At 34.5% G+C, this 16,589-nt stretch overlaps 1 protein-coding gene across 3 annotated transcripts in view; it reads left to right on the forward strand.

The window, feature by feature from the left end:
* The window catches only part of LOC145252514 (uncharacterized), a 204,163-nt gene that overhangs the window by 82,378 nt on the left and 105,196 nt on the right, over nucleotides 1-16,589 (forward strand). For all 3 annotated transcript variants that reach the window (XM_080112051.1, XM_080112052.1, XM_080112053.1), the window contains exon 2: nucleotides 4,115-4,185. In XM_080112051.1, the coding sequence (XP_079968177.1) occupies nucleotides 4,152-4,185 (34 nt within the window). In that variant the 5' untranslated portion in view covers nucleotides 4,115-4,151. The remainder of the gene's footprint in view (nucleotides 1-4,114; nucleotides 4,186-16,589) is intronic.

Below are 16,589 nucleotides of genomic sequence, written 5' to 3' on the forward strand. Positions count from 1 at the left end.
GTGTTTTACTTTTTAAACTTTCTCTGGAGTTAAGTCTATGCAGGCACAGATATATACACCACGTGTACCCTTTTTTTTCTTTTTTTTTTTTTGCTTCAATATCCGAGGTGAGCGTTTATGCGTGGTAGCCACGGTTTATGCCGGGAGATTGTAATTGGAAAAAGGCAGCTTGAAAAGAAATGAAAATTCGATATTGGAGTGTTTTCGGACAGGAAGAATAGGGTTCACTTTTTTGTCTCGTATTTTTTTTTCTTTTGTGATATTTGGAACCGTTGTTTAGTTAACGTCCGGTGAAAGATGTTTTTTCTTTGTTTTGTTTGTTTTGGGAAATCGTATCCAATTGAAACGTTATTCAGCATTCCCAGTAAAATGTGTTTCAGCTAAAATGTTTTTAGCCATCGTGTGTGTGTGTGTGTGTGTGTGTGTGTGTGTGTGTGTGTGTGTGTGTGTGTGTGTGTGTGAGAGACAAGTGTTTGTTTAAAAATGTTTTAGCTTTTTAAGTTTAAAGTGTTCGGCGAAAATGTTATATTTTTCTGTGAAGTGTGCCTGTTAAGATATTACTTTTTTTTTCTTCTTTTTCTTTTTTTTGTGTGTGTATGAAAAGCATGTGGTTAAACCGAATTTTAGGAAAGAAAAAAATCCTATGGCAACATGAAATGTTAGCGGTATTGAAAGTTTTGTTTTGTTTTTGTTTTTTTTAGTCTAAGAAAAACAAAGATAACAAACAAAGCTGTTGAAAGCTAAGTATTCCGGGGTCACAAATTTGTTAAAATTAAGATAAGAAAAAGAAATCTCATTCTAACATTTAATAAGCAACTTTACTGGTCACCTTCGTTTGTAAGGTATAGAAAGAAATGGGTTAGTTGTTAAGAGTTTCTCTGTAGAGATGTTGATGATTATACGGACAGTCCTGTAACATAAGAAAGAAAGTCCGTGTGTGTACCGCATGTGAAGATAGCCATGTTAGCTTGTTTGTATTCATGCTAGCCTGAGGCCAAAAGGCCCGGGCGAAGTAGAAATTAGATTTCACCATGATGGATTCATTCATATATAAAGTCAGCCGTTTTATTCTTTTTAACAATTAAACAATTTTGTAATTAAAAATAGAGTCACCCCCAAACCCACACATACCGGCCAAGCAAACAAGTCATCGAGTACGTCTATCCCTGCACCAATAACTTTATATCGAGAATAAAAAATTGGAATTTTCAGTGAAAAGATTCTTTCCAGTAGATTTAATTCTGGGAGTTATGATGCTTGGTTTTCTCAATTTTCCCGAGCAACACCGAGACGCATGTCTCAGTCTAAATCAATGAATGTGAAAGTTTGATCCAATTCTCGCATTAATTTTAGATTTTAAGACGTTCTGTTTCAAGTCTATTCAATTTTAACCCTTTCATGCATGATTTCTTACAGAAATATTTATGTACCTTAACTTGTTCTTAAACCATGACTGTTCAAGTTGAGCTTACTTCTGAAAAGGCCGGTACCAACTAATAATGGAGTTAAACCATATCCCTCAATGTCCTTGATTCTCAGAGAAACAGAGTTTGTCTCTGCTTTATCGTTATTTTCATGGAAAGTGTTCGACTGAGCTTCAATCTATGGTCCCCTCTTGCCAAACTTTCACAGGAAACACTAGACTAGCTGAAAACATTATTTATAATTTTCCCCACTCTTTATCTGTGCCTAAACCTAAACATAGATTCCATGATCAAAGCTTCTTAGAACTGCACGCCTGTGGAATTGTCTTCCGTTTTCCTGCTTTCCAGCTGTCTATAATATGGTTGTCTTCAAGTCCAACGTGAACAAGTTTCTGATGAGCCGTTCCACTTAAGTTAACTAATTTACCGAACTTCCATTACTATCGATTACTATGTTGTCCTTTTGACTACTCTACACTCTTTAACCCTTATCCTTGAGTGGCCTATCGGCCTTGATAAGTGGTGACGCCTATGTAAAAAAAAAAAAAGATATAATTGTTCAAATCAAAATTTATGATAATCTACGACTTTCTGTTTTTTGCTGTGAGGTACGTAACACTATGCACAAAAGGATTAAATAAGAGATGCACCATTTTTTTTATGTATCTATGTCTATGCAATATCAGTTGCAAGGTTACCTCATTTGCATATTCGTTTTGAAAATAGACATTTTATTAATTAACTATTATTTGTCATTGTTTTTTGTTCAATGATTGTTTTTATTTTAATACAAAAAATAGTTACAATATTGATTTATTTACAATATTGCTTTATTTACTGGATAAATTATTTAGCATTTGTGTTCGATTGCCCCTATTGTTTTTTCTTTATAATCCCCTCTTGCATTTGAGTTTCTAACAAGTTGTTATCTATTTCTAAATTGCAAGTGCAAAGTAAATTGATTTCTTTTCTTTATTGGTTATATTTAAAATAAAAACTTGTTTCAGAATTGTTAATATTTATCTGTATGAATAAATGAGAAAAAGAGTTCACAAATTCACAAAAAAAATGAATAATATGAAAAATAAAAAAAATAATTCACAAAATAATGGAGGAAACTAGATATTTTGCCCTTTAAAAAACAGTTGTCTTAGAATTTGTTTTATGCTAAATTGATGATTGAATATGGTTAAATTTGTGATAATTTTTGCATTGAATACTAATACTAAGCAACGTTGAGCCTGGTCAGTACTAAAATGGGTGACCATTTGGGAATTCCAAGTGCTGTAGTTGCTCCCCGCATTGTTTTCAGTTGTTCTGAACCTCTCCTTACCACTGGATTCAAGCAGTGCCGATTCAGGAGAGGTATGGTTGGTGATTGTGCAACCCTTGCCTCATAATTACATGCGCAACTACTCTTATATCTGTCTGCTTCCTGGCTGACTATAACATGGTTGTTTTCAAGTCAGACATGAACAGGTTCTTGAAGAACCGTCCTCTAAAATATATCAACTTATCAAATTTCCATTACAGTACCCATTAACCTTTGTCCTTGAGTGGCTTCTAGACTTTGATGAGTGATGATATAAAAAATGTAAAAACAAAAAAGATTTTTAAGTCATTATTAACCTACATTTATCCATTATCTTTCAATAGTGAACGGAGGCTTCCATTTCCACTAATCCTTATTAATCCCTAACTGTGTATCGAACATACCATAATATTTTGTTCACTGAACCTTATCATAACAAAGGTCCATACAAAATTTCAACCAGAGCGTACCAGTAGTTTCTGAGAAAAAGTGTAATGGACAGGCAGACAAAGAGAAATATAATATAGATGTTTATTATATGAATATTTTTGAGGCCTCATGTTTTGACAAGCTTCTGGGCTTGACCTTTACTACTGATCTGAAATGGAACACATACATCAAATGGTGGGATCCTTCTATCAATCCAGTAGATATCTCACTGCTGATGCAATTCTCTATCTATATAAGAGCCAGGTATGTCCAAGGATAGAGTCCTGTTGCCACATCTGCGCAGGAGCTACCAGAAAGGACTTGTCCTGCCTTGATAGAGTTCAAAATAGACTTTGTAGTCTTGTAGGGATGTCATTTTCTCTTCCCTGCAACCTCTTTCTCACAGAAGAGGTGTTGCGAGTTTCTCTGCTTTATCACTATTTTCATGGCAAGTGCTCGACTGAGGTCCAATCTATGGTCCCCTCTCGCCAAACTTTCACAGGAAATACTCGTCTAACTGAAAACGCTATCAATAATTTCCCCCACTCTTTATCTGTGCCTAAACCTAAACGTAGATTCCATGAACAAAGCTTTTTTCTTAGAACTGCACACCTGTGGAACTGTCTTCCATTTTTCTGCTTTTCAGCTGACTACAATATGGTTGTCTTCAAGGCCAACGTAAACAAGTTCTTGATGAGCCGTTGCACTTAAGTTAACAAATTTTTCGAACTTCCATTACTAACGATTACTATATTGTCCAATTTTACTATTGTACACTCTTTAACCCTTATCCTCGAGTGGCTTCTGGGCCTTGATAAGTGATGATGCCTATGTAAAAAAAAAAAAAAAAAAAAGAAAGAAAAAGTATTTCAAATAAAGAATTTTACAAAACAGTTGCGATAAAAAGAATATTTGTTAATGATTTCTTTTTTTTTCTTTTATTTTCCAGATTTAAATAGTATCAACGACTTGATCTTTTGCGTCCAATGTCCAGTGTGGCTTCACCTTGCTCAATTCCTGGTAAGTTAAAACAAAATTTTTTTATTTTTAAATAATTATTTTAAATTAAAAAAATCTAAAGTTGTAGAAAGCAAAACAAATTCATTGAAAATTGTGCAGTTTTTCTTCTTTTCATTTAACGTCACTTTTTCGTTGCTCTGGCGTCAGACGTTTTCTAATATTTCGTATAGTGAGCGGACGATTCCGATATTTTTTTCCTGATTCTGATACAATTACCAATTCTGATCTAAATTTCCGATTTTGATACAATTACCGATTACGATTATTTTTAAATTTCCAAATATAGAGTGGGGGGGGGGATTACTGTAAAAACCCATGTAATATGCCCATATATTTTCACAAACGTAAAAAGACACTTGTGTATGACTTATGAATTTTATCTTTATTAGTTGTATGAAATCCATAAATGTCTGTCATTCTATCATTAGTATAAGTCATGAAAAGTTAAGTTTTAAACAAAACAAAAAAAAACAATAAAAAGAACCGTTCTGCACATTGGAAAGCAGGTACAAATTTCTCCGATACCAATTCCACTAAAAGTTTCCATTTAAAAAAAAAATTTTTTTTTTAATTCCGATTAATCGCCCCCAAACTAATGTCATAAACTCACTCTCAAATTCAGCAAGTTAGCAGTTTTAAAATTCCTAAACTACTTCTTTCAAAGTGTTCCTTGGCTGGTCAACCTTTCTGCAATTTAAGGCATCCATCCTGCACATGACCGTACAGCATAATCGATTCATCCTTAGGATAACTTCTATGCTGAACGAATGTAGTGTCTTCAGCAAATCCTTTCACCTAACGAAAAAAAAAAAATCTTGAAATTTGGCCGATGTCTTTTTCTCCCGATATCTTGCCTCTTTCTCATAGAAGAGATGCTGCGTGCCTCTCTCTGCTCCATCATTATTTTCATGGCAGGTGTTCAACTGCGGTTCACTTTATGGTTTTCCCCTGTGAGTTATTCGCAGTAAACACTCGACTAGCTAGAACAACTATCAATAATTTCTCTTACTCTCTGTCTGTGCTTAAATCTAAGCAAAAATTCCATGAGCAGTTTTTTTCTAGAACTGCTCGTATGTGGAACATAATGTCATGGAGCTGCTCCCTGACTGACTATAACATTGTTGTTTTCAAGTCAAACATGAACAGGTTCTTGAAGAACTATCCTCTAAAATAAATCAACTTATCAAATTTGCATTACAGTACCCTTGTCCTTGAGTGGCTTCTGGACCTTCATGAGTGATATGATATAAAAAATATTAAAAAAAAAGATCTTTAAGTTATTATTAACCTACATTTATGCAATATCTTCATTCGAGGATGGCTCAATTAGCAAACTATATTTCGGTTCTTGTGCACTTTTGTTACTGTGCTATTTTTAAAAAATAGTATTTTCAAGTTAAATTCAAGTTTTACAATATCTTTTTTTATTAAATTGTTAGGTGAAAGTACAGAATAATTACAAAATACTCTCCCCTCTCCATGTTAAGAATGTCTTTCTAAAATAATAACATTATTTTAGCATGGTAACAAAAGTGCAGAAGTACCTATATTTCTTTCATTCCATGTTCTACATGGCATAAATATTATTTATAAGACTTGTTGAAGAGGCCAATGCTGATGATCAATCTTTTGACTATTAAAAGACACACAACAAATATGGTAATTCCAAAGAACGCTTGTTGTATAATGGATGACCCTATGCCAGATTGCGATTATGTTAGCTAATGTTAATCTTTACAATGGTCGAACTAAGTGCAGACAGAAGTACACAAAGTTTGGGAAATAAATCAATTCCCACTAAAGATGAACAGGAAGAGATGTTGTGTAAGATTAGGAGGTCAAATAAATAAAAAATAGACTGAAAACAAAGAGACATCGGTATATGACACGTGACATTGTGGACATCAGAGGTTTTCAGTTCAGTCTGTCTATGAGATGATAAATTAACAATAATGCGGTCATAACTGCAAGGAAAGCTTTGATAATCACCAAGAGTGAAATGCACCCCTAAGATCCCTGTTTACTGTGCCCCCCACCCGTTTATCTTTTATGAAGATAGTTAATTAATGAGTTTATATTTCTCTTAAAATTTGGATTTGTGGAAAACCCATATAAAAGAAAGGATGCAAATACCTACATTATCAAGACATTTTAAAACGAAAACATTTTATGATGAAAAGCATAGTTCATTTTTTAAGGAATAAATTATCAGTTTGTTGGGCCATGATGAAAAGGGGGCGTTTCAGGAAAGTTTAATGAGGTGTGTCTGACTGAGTAACTTCTCAAATTGAGTATACGGGTTTTCAGGGGTTTCACTCGTGGGTTCTCATATTAAGAATGTAGTTCAATTTGAGATCTACACATCCTATTACAATTGTTCATTTGTTGTTTTGTTTTTTACTCTTATTCACCACAAGCAAGGCATACTTAGACATAAAGGACTATTATTTGGGACCACATCGACGTAGGGAGTTGAGCAGTGAGATGTCTGCTCACATTATATTTACATTTAAATTTCTGCGTGTCAATACAATCAAGGGAGCAAGAAACAGGGAGGAAATTTCCAAGTCTAGCAATCCAAGGGAAGAAACTATTATAGTAAAAGGCTTTCTGGTATCTAAGGACCTTTACAGTAAAGGGATGCTGCATGTCGGATTAGTCAGAGGGTATTTACATCAAGGGGGCACAAGTGCTACAAGTTTGTCAGGGCACATTTCATTAAAGTACTTGTAAAACAGGAACATATAACTGTGGCGATGAGACAGGGATTAGAGCTTGGTTGATAGTGCAAGACCCATTAGATTGGAGACTCTTTTTTTGGACCCGGTCTAAGAGGGAGAGACTAGTGGTAGTTGCACCAGCCCACATGGATGTTACATGAAAGAAGATACAGTTTAGCGTTTTCACATAAAAGCTGAATACGTCTGGATATGCCTGAAATATTTCATGGTTGTCTCTTGTCTCTGACACAAAGATATTTTTGCTGAGTGGAATGTTTTCTGATGGTAAACAAGTTGTTTTCTTGTTTTTTTTTTTTTTGTTTTTTTTTGTCGAGGTAATAGAAGATTAGCACAACAGATAACGTCATAGATGATTATCAAAATAAATATTTGCTGCCCAGATATACAAAATACACACGTGTATTCATGTAACAGAGCCAGAGCGCGTATTAGCGCATGTGAAAATATCAGCAGCAATCAAAGGATAGATGACTAGCAAAGATATTAGCAGCAGCAGCTGTTTTAGTGAGCATGTATGCAAATTAGCAAGTGTACACGAGTTTGCATTACAAGAAAAAGAAACAGGACAACATGTGGTCAGAGAGAAGCAAAACGGCTAGCGTGTGGTCGGAGAGAAGAAAAAGTGTCTGGTGAAATGGATGTGTGACCTCGTGGTGGTGGCAAGAGACTTTTTAGCTGGTGTTGAGACGGCAGGGTGTTGTTAATCACATGGACGACGAAATGAGCAGTTAGAAAAAAAAAACAAGAAGCAGGCATTGTTTGGAAAGAAATAATAAATGCCTTTTGCTAAAACAGAAAAAAAAAAAATTATGTTTTATTTGTTTTTCTTTCGACGTTACATAAGTCTAATTTATAAAACTCACTATGTCTGTCTGTCTCTATATTTTTAATCTCTTCCGAAAATAAATCGCAGAGCGGTGCTAGGCGCCTCAAATGATTAGATTTTTTATGGACCATTCTTTTTTTTGGTCTTTAGCCGGTTAAAATAGTTTTTAAGGGGTCAAAAAGGGGTCAGAATTGAAAAAAAATCATTGCACATTTTTTACATTCATCTTAGTTTATTTTCATATACAGATCACATTGGTACAGTGGTAACGTCACTAGCTTTGAATGCTACAGTTTTGCTTTTGGTTTCGATTTTAACTGATGGCACCCAAATACTTTTTTTTTTTTTTTTAACACTTTTGAAATCACGACTCTATAATAATATATAGAACATCTGGACAAATTAAAATATCATATTTAAGCTTATTTTACGACTGGGTAAAGACTCTCCCCTCTCGCTAGTATCATCTAAAAAAAGACGGTTTTGCTGTATCTGAGTCAGGATTGAACCGTGACTGTCTACTTCACAGTTGATAAATGTAACCATTTGACCCTCAGACATGTGCCATGCATGATATAAATATAACTCTATATATCTATAAAAGTGAGAATGTGTGTGTGAGGACACTTCTCAACCTATATACTTAACGAATTTCTGATTTACGGACTTGAAATTTGGTATATAGGATATTCAGGCACATGGAAACCTTTTTAATCTGTTTTCATCCAGAAAAAAAGGATTTCTAAGGGCTCAAAATAGAAAAAATTGGTACGTGGGAGGCCATCAGATTTTTAATTGTTTCCAACTGTTTCATGACTGCGCATGTGCAGCTTACTTAATGTAAGTATGAGTTGGTGTGAAAACAGTTTAAAATTATGTCAAGCTGGTGTAAGGGTTATCGTACTTGACTCACTGTCTTTAGGTTTTGGGTTCGATCTCAGTTTAAGTATTTTATTTATTTATTTTTTTTCGAACAAGAAGTGAACTGTTTAGAAAATACATAATACTCTCATGCACATGTCTCAGTTTCTTTTTTTTTTTTTTTTTTTTTTTTTACTTCATTTTTCTTTTTTAAGGAATTTAACGTTACGTTTAATACCTACGGTATTTCTGTTTATAATCACGAAGTATTCTGCATCAATTCAACTATAATATTTATGCATATTTTACGACCGGGCAATGCCAGGCAACCTGCTAGTATCACTATAAAAGTGAGAATGTGTGTGTGAAAGGACACATCTCAACCTATATACTCAATGAATTTTTGATCTGCAAACTTGAAATTTGGTATATAGGATATTCGGATGTGTGGCAAACTTTTTTAATCTGTTTTCATCCATAAAAAATGGCTGCAAAGGGGTCAAAATTGAAAAATTGGTACGTGAAGGTCATTGGATTTTTATCTGTTTGTAAACCGTTTCATGAATGCGCATGCATGAATAGTTCACATTACAGATTCCTTATGTTAAAAATAAATAGTTTTAAAACACCTTTTACAGTTCGTGTCATGCTGGTCTAATGGTTATCGTACTTGACTCACTGTCTATAGGTTTTGGTTTCAATTTCAGCTCGAGTATTTTTTTCTTTTTCTACTTACAAGAAGTGAACGCTTAAAAAAAACATAATGCTCTCTTGAACATGTCTCAGTTTCTGTATTAATTAAAATATATTTTTGTGTATTTTATGCCCGGGCAAGGCTAGGTTGCCTGTTAGTAAATTATCTAAATAAATTGTGAAAGATTTTAACATCGAAACGGGTTATACTTATTTTATGCTATATTATTTTTATATAATATTCTGCTTGTCTCTTCCTTAATGAATCTGTATGTTAAGCTTTGAAAAGGCCAAATACAATTTTGGAAGGCACAAACTGTTTCAGAATATGCTAAATTCGTGAAATTTGGTTTTAAAAAATGCCAGTTCGACAATCCTGGACAAGAATATGAAAGTGACCTCCTTTTGATGCTGCTTCATTTTCAAATATAAACTGAATATCTATCTATCTATCTATCTATCTATCTATACTCCTATATAAATTCGTTTTTCTTTTGTGTGTATTGATATTTATATTAAAAACCCTCTTTTCTATTTATTTAAAAAGGAAATACAATTTTCTTATATATGGGTTGTGGAATTGCTTTTTACGATATTTTCGAAAGTCATCGTCTCCTTTCGATTGTCTAGCCTTAATTTAAACCTATGTCACTTCCAGTTTGGCGGTGGTTGTAACAGCAAAGACGTCAGGTTTTCCCCCCATTCTTTTCCTCCCTTACGGTACGGGTTTGAGCCTGCCTTCCTACCTACTACCCCTTTTTGTTTTGTTTTTTTGCTCAACATACAACATACACTTCCAAACATCCGGGCAACGCTGGGCTGAAATACTAGTATACATATAACAGTAACCTCATCTGTGTATGTGTGGAACGGTCTCTACCAAATTACTGTCAATTTTTTGTCTACAAACTTGAAACTTAATATATAGGGTAAACAGACCTGTAGAACAAATTTGATTTGTTTTTTTTTTTAGCTTGAAAAAATAGCTGCTAAGGGGTTAAAATTGAAAAATTGGAACTTGGCAGGCATAAGTCGACTTAGCATGTATTTTCTATGCATGCGCAATGTTTAACTATGTTAATCTTTTAAGTTTTGATATGCATGTGTCCTTAGGACATATGGTTGCAAATATCACTGGAGATCTAGATGTTTGTTTCGATCGTAGCTGATGGCACCCAAGTATTTTTTTTTTTTTTAACTTTTGAAATCATTACTATAATCAGACCCGTAGAACACATTTCTATTACTATATATTGGGTACAATATAATGGATCTAACTTAATAACTTAATTTGAGCCCAAAACAATAAATTTTAAGGGGCCATAATAGGGGTCAAAGTTAAAAAAATTGACCACCGCCGGGCACCCATGCTAGTATAATATATATATATATATATAATCACCTTTTTATAGCAATGTTATAAGTTAGAAATCTCAGTGACTATTGATCAGAATTTTAAAAATGAAGGCTCGTTGGAAAGGTAATGATTTGAATTGTGTAGTGGGCTATGTGATATTTGGCCTTAAGTTCTCATCCAGAGCCTATTTTTTGGAGGGCTGACGGTTGAAAATTTGTACTCATTTTTGCATTAAATATAAACCCCTATTAACCCCTAACAGTGCATCGAACGGATACCATAATACTAGTTTGTTACATACACCTTATCATGACAAAGGTCCATTAAAAATTTCAGCCGGATTGGCCTAGTATTTTCCAAGAAAACTTCTCAAGTAAATGTGTTATTGTGGTGACTAATCCCTATTAATCCCTAACTATGCATCGAACGGATACCATAATACTTAGTTCGCTACACCTTATCATAACACAGGTTCATACAACATTTCAGAAAAAATGGTACAGGCGGATTAATGGAAATATAATATGAATTTTAGCATTATATCTTTGTTTTATTCACGTAAGGGAACGTAAATCTGTACCGTTCGAGGCAGGGGGAATTTTACTTGTCCCAAGACTAGTATTCTTTTAGTATATATGTGTTTGTGTGTACATATATAAACACACACACGCACACACATTTAGGCCTTGCCTGCTATATTTTCTGATGTGGTTTGGGCTTATCTATCCTACCATCCATTATCAGCCATGTTGCAAAGATATTTCCTTTTTTTTTTCTTTTTCAAAGTCATCCTCCCCTTTATTTTCTCCACCCACCCTTCTTCTTCTTCTTCAGGTCTCCTCTCCATTATCCCCCCCACACCACCACCCTCCTGCTCCTCTTCTTTATCTTTCTCAGATCAAAAAATCCACACTTAAGAGCAACAGTCTCACCTGGAAGATATTTTGAAGCGCTGAAATGTTTGCCTTTCTTAAAATAACTGCCACCGTTATATTTCTTTCTCTACACAAAATGTCATTCATATTATTTGGATTCTTCGGACTGCTGTTCTCATCTTCGGTGTTATTTTTCTATGATGTTTTCGTCTATGTAACCTCTGATTTTATTCATGTGTATCTTTCTGTTGAACTCGGAAATCTGCACAGAATTTCTAACGAGACCCTCGAGTGTAGCATATTCTTGTTCCGTCAGTCATGACTGGTTAGAAATCCTAAGTAATTCGCAGTTGTATTTTGACTGTCTCTCACGGATAAATACTTGGTAACATTCAGTTGTAAAGTTACTCTTCTAGGGGTTGAAGGTTCAATCTTCAGTGCAGGCAACGCTCAGAATACAATTACGAATTACTTGAGATTTCTATTCAATCATGGCTGATGGAATGAGAACATGCTATCCCTGTGGATGAAATAAAGAGTTCTGTTCGAAATTCCATGCAGACTTTCGAGTTCGACAGAAAGATTCCCGAGTTTGACAGAAAGTTCCCGAGTTCGGACAGAAAGATTCCCGAGTTTAACAGAAAGATTTCGAGTTCGACAGAAAGATTCCCGAGTTTGACAGAAAGTTCCCGAGTTCGGACAGAAAGATTCCCGAGTTTAACAGAAAGATTTCGAGTTTGACAGAAAGATTCCCGAGTTCGGACAGAAAGATTCCCGAGTTCGGACAGAAAGATACACCCGAAGATTGTTGAAGGTTACATCGACTGAAATGTTGCGAAAATAACACTGAAGATGAGAACAGTAGTCTGAAGAATTCAAATAATTTGAATAATCAATCCTCATCTAAAAAATTCAGAATACAAAATGTCATTTTGTATATTCGGTTCTTTGATATGACAACAGCGCATCCGGAAACATTAAATGTTTTCATTTAATTTTAGAGCACAATTGAATTATGGTACTTGACTTTGGACTTTAAACTTTAAATCAGATCAGAAATTATTTTCTTCTAATCGACGCATTAAAGGTTTCAAAATCACTATAGTAAACCAATAGGCCATCATGTAAAATGAATGAACACATATCTACGGCAATGATTGAAACGTTAAAGAAAGACCGCCAGTCTGTAGTGGAATGGAGACGTAAACGGGTAATAATATTTAATGCTGCTCAGACTAAGCTTCTTTCCTTTTAACAATTGCAAGAAACCTTCCCGAGTGCCATGAGTAATAATATGCTACTTGAGAGCTCATTGTTCAAACTCTTCGGCTTAACATTCACAGGCAACATGAATTGGAACAAATATATAGAAGGCATTGCCAAAGTTTCTGCAAAAAAGGTGGGCTCTCTCTACCATGCTAGAAAGTTACTCATACCTGCTAGTATCCTGTATTTCTACAAAGCCACCATTCGTCCATGCATGGAGCATGGTTGCCACATCTAGGCTGGTGGATCTACCGCAAGACTCTCCCTTTTAGGCAGACTCCAAAATAGTCACCAACCTAATATCAACCTGCAAATTCCAAATAAACCAAATTCCAAACCCTGCCCTATTGCAACAATATCACACCCCTCTTGTCTGTTTTACAAGTATTTTAATGAAATGTGCTCTGATGAATTTGTAGCACTTGTATTCTCTCGACATATATACCTCTGACTAATCCAACAAGCAGCAAAATCCAACCTCTTCCTGCAGAGATCCCTAGCTCCCAGAAAGTGTTCTACTCTCATAGTTTCTTCTCTCGAATTGCTAGACTTTTGGAATTCCCTCCCAGTCTCTTGCTTTCCTGGCTGTACTAACATACAGAAGTTTAAATGTAATGTGAACAGACATCTTGCTGCTCAACTTACATATTGTCTCTATAGACATGGTCTCAAATGGTAGCTCCTTATGTCCAAGTGACATTGTGCCTTGTCTGAGGTGAGGTAAATAAACATTTTTTTAACCTTTTTAATATATGAAGATATCAGATTTTCAATGTTAAACCCAAATAGCATTTAAGCTCATAGATTGAATTTTCCTTTTGATAAGCTAGTTTTCATTTATTATTGTTGCAACATCTTAGTAGTAGAAGTAGTCAGCCTCCGTTGGTCCGGGTTGACCATGGATGAAGCATCCTTAGCTGAGTTGTTCCGGCTGTCTGCTTGGCTAGAACAGAACTGTTTGAGACCAAACGGGAGTGGCAGAGTCTGTTGAAAAGGTCATAAATGTGATATCCCTTAACTGTTGGTAATGATTTTTTTCCCTTTCTGCGTACATGCTTCTCTGCAGCTACTCCTCATCTGTTTTCAGATGTTGATTCAAACCATTTGTTTCTGACTAGCCTTAATGTTTTTGGCAATATTTAAAAAATTGTTTTGCTTGGCTTATAACTGGTAATAGTAAAATAAATGTCAGCAAGAAGAATAACTTTATTTTAAATTTAAAAAATATAATACGAATTGTCTCCCTTACAAGTCAAATTATATTTTTTATGTATCAGTCATAAAATATGCAAAATAATAATAGTAATAATAATAACAATAGAAAATAATATTAGGTTATTACATCTTGAGAGGTCATCTCCAAAGACCCAATATCGATACCAATCGCCTTCATGCCTCACCTGATAACATCTATATATAAGAGTTGGGAAGAAAAGGGGGGTAGTGGACATTCGTCCAGATGCCAGCTCTCCATACAGGATATCCTGTGGAGATGGCCTAACCAGCATAATCTGTGTTGCCTGGTGAGGGTGAACATGCTGGGAAGGCTCAAATAAGATAAGACTTGTGTTGGACACGTTATTCCATCGATATTTGCCAACAATGCAGCAGAGACTACACAGGTGAAAGATGTTGAGGCTTTCCTGTCTGGTATAAGTGATCTATGACTCGTTGTTGTATGGTGCTATTTCGTCTATTTCCTTTTATTTTATTATTTTTATTTTTATTATCATTCATTTATTATCTTCATATCTATCTCCAGCCTTAATGTTTTTTTTCATCTCCTTGTTTTATTTTAATCTTCATTTTAACATTCTGACATTTCCTTCCTAACGTAACATAAGCTAGATGACACATTTCCCTATATTTGTGAACTAGCTTCTTTTTTCTCTTCTGATGAGAAGCATTAGGCTTTGAAATGCCTAGGTGTAAAGAGCATTTATAGCCATCTTACCAATGATGTTTTTTTTTTCATTGAACTAACAAATAAATCCATGTATATCCATTTTACTTAATCTTGTCTATAACTTTCTTTATATGCTTATGCTCCACCTCACATGTTGAGCTTCTTATATATTAAGATAAGTCTGCATTTAAAGAATCTTTCAATATTCTTTAATCATCTGATATATATGTAGTGATCTGTCTGTCTGCATGTGGAATGGTCTCTACCAAACTATATAATATAATATATATATATATATATATATATATATATATATATATATATATATATATATATACTTTAGTGCCTTCAGCTATAATCAAAACCGAAACCAAAACTTATGAAGAATTCTTGATAAAATTATTTATAAAAAAAAAAAAATAGATTACTAAGGTGCAATCAGCTAAAATCAAAACCAAAACCAAGACATGAAGAAGAATTCTTGATAAAATTATTTTTTAAAAATACACTTTTTGGAGTGTCATCAGCTATAATCGAAACTAAAATCAAAATTTATGAAGAATTCTTGGTAAAATTACAAGAAATGGAAGTACATAACAATTAAACGACTTGGATGTAAGTATGACACAGAAAATAACACGCACGCTATTGTATTAATATATAGATGACTTAAAGAAAAAAAAAAGACACCCACCAATGAGTTTTTTTTTTATTATAGATTAAGGGGTTTCTTTGTAAATTCATTTTAGGTAGTGAGGACTGTCTGACTTGCTATTTGCTTTCTCGCTTCCCCTCACTTCTACTATTTGAAATGCTTTCACATAGCGGCTAGAACAAAGTATGTACTTTTACTCCCTAATTTTTGCATGACAAGATGGAAAGATACAAATATGAGATGCCTTCAATAAGTTCCAGACTTTTTTGTACAGGCATTTAAAATTGTCGTAGACTCTTGAAAATTCAGTATGTTATTGCTATACATCTTATGAGATGACTGACCAATTTTTATGATTTCAGGTTCAAATGAACAGCTACAGCAGGAATTGGAACACATCCTACTAAAGCCTGATTGTCACAGCTGGTAAATTTCAAACATACAATCTGGACCTGAGGATACTTTAGAAGAACGATATGCAATAAAATTCTGTTCTAAACTTGGAAAAAATGCCACAGAAACGTATGGAATGCTTCAGACTGCTTTTGGGCCATCTTGCATGAATCGAGCATCAGTTTTGGGGTTGTGTAAGAGATTCAAGGAAGGCAGGAGTCTGTAAGGGATGATGTGAGCTGTGAGAGGAGTAAAGAAGTCAGAAAACCAGAGTTGATTGGTCAAATAAAGAATTTCATGGATAAAGACTGTATTGTGTCTATAACGATAATAAGTGCACAATTTGATGTCAGTGTGGGAACTGTACACACAATTATTTTCAAGGAACTGAAGATGGGAAGATTTGCGCAAAGTTTGTTCTAAGGGTGTTCAGAGAAGATCAGAAAGAAAGAGGTTGTCATGTCCAAGGTGGGTATCAAGACAGTTCCTCACCCTCCCTATAGTCCAGACCTTGTTCCTTGTGACTTTTGGTTATTCCCTAAGCTCTAGGAAAACCTTAGAGGCTGTCGTTATAAGAGAAATTAATAAGATGAAAAAGGCTGTGATGAGTGTCATTGACATGCTCACACAAGAGGACTTCCATGGAGCCTTCCAGAAGTTGTTGGAACAGTACAACAAGTGCATTGCAGCCAGAGGAGATTACTTTGAAGGGGACTAGAGTTTTATGTGTGTACTATCAATAAAAGTGACTATACGAAAAGTCTGGAAACTTATTTAAGGCACTTCGTAAGTACACCTTGGTCTTTATTATAGAGTGTATGATATGTGCAT

This window comes from Euprymna scolopes, chromosome 29 (assembly GCF_053919585.1).
Source record: "Euprymna scolopes isolate OS-2025 chromosome 29, ASM5391958v1, whole genome shotgun sequence".
Lineage (NCBI taxonomy): Eukaryota > Metazoa > Mollusca > Cephalopoda > Sepiida > Sepiolidae > Euprymna > Euprymna scolopes.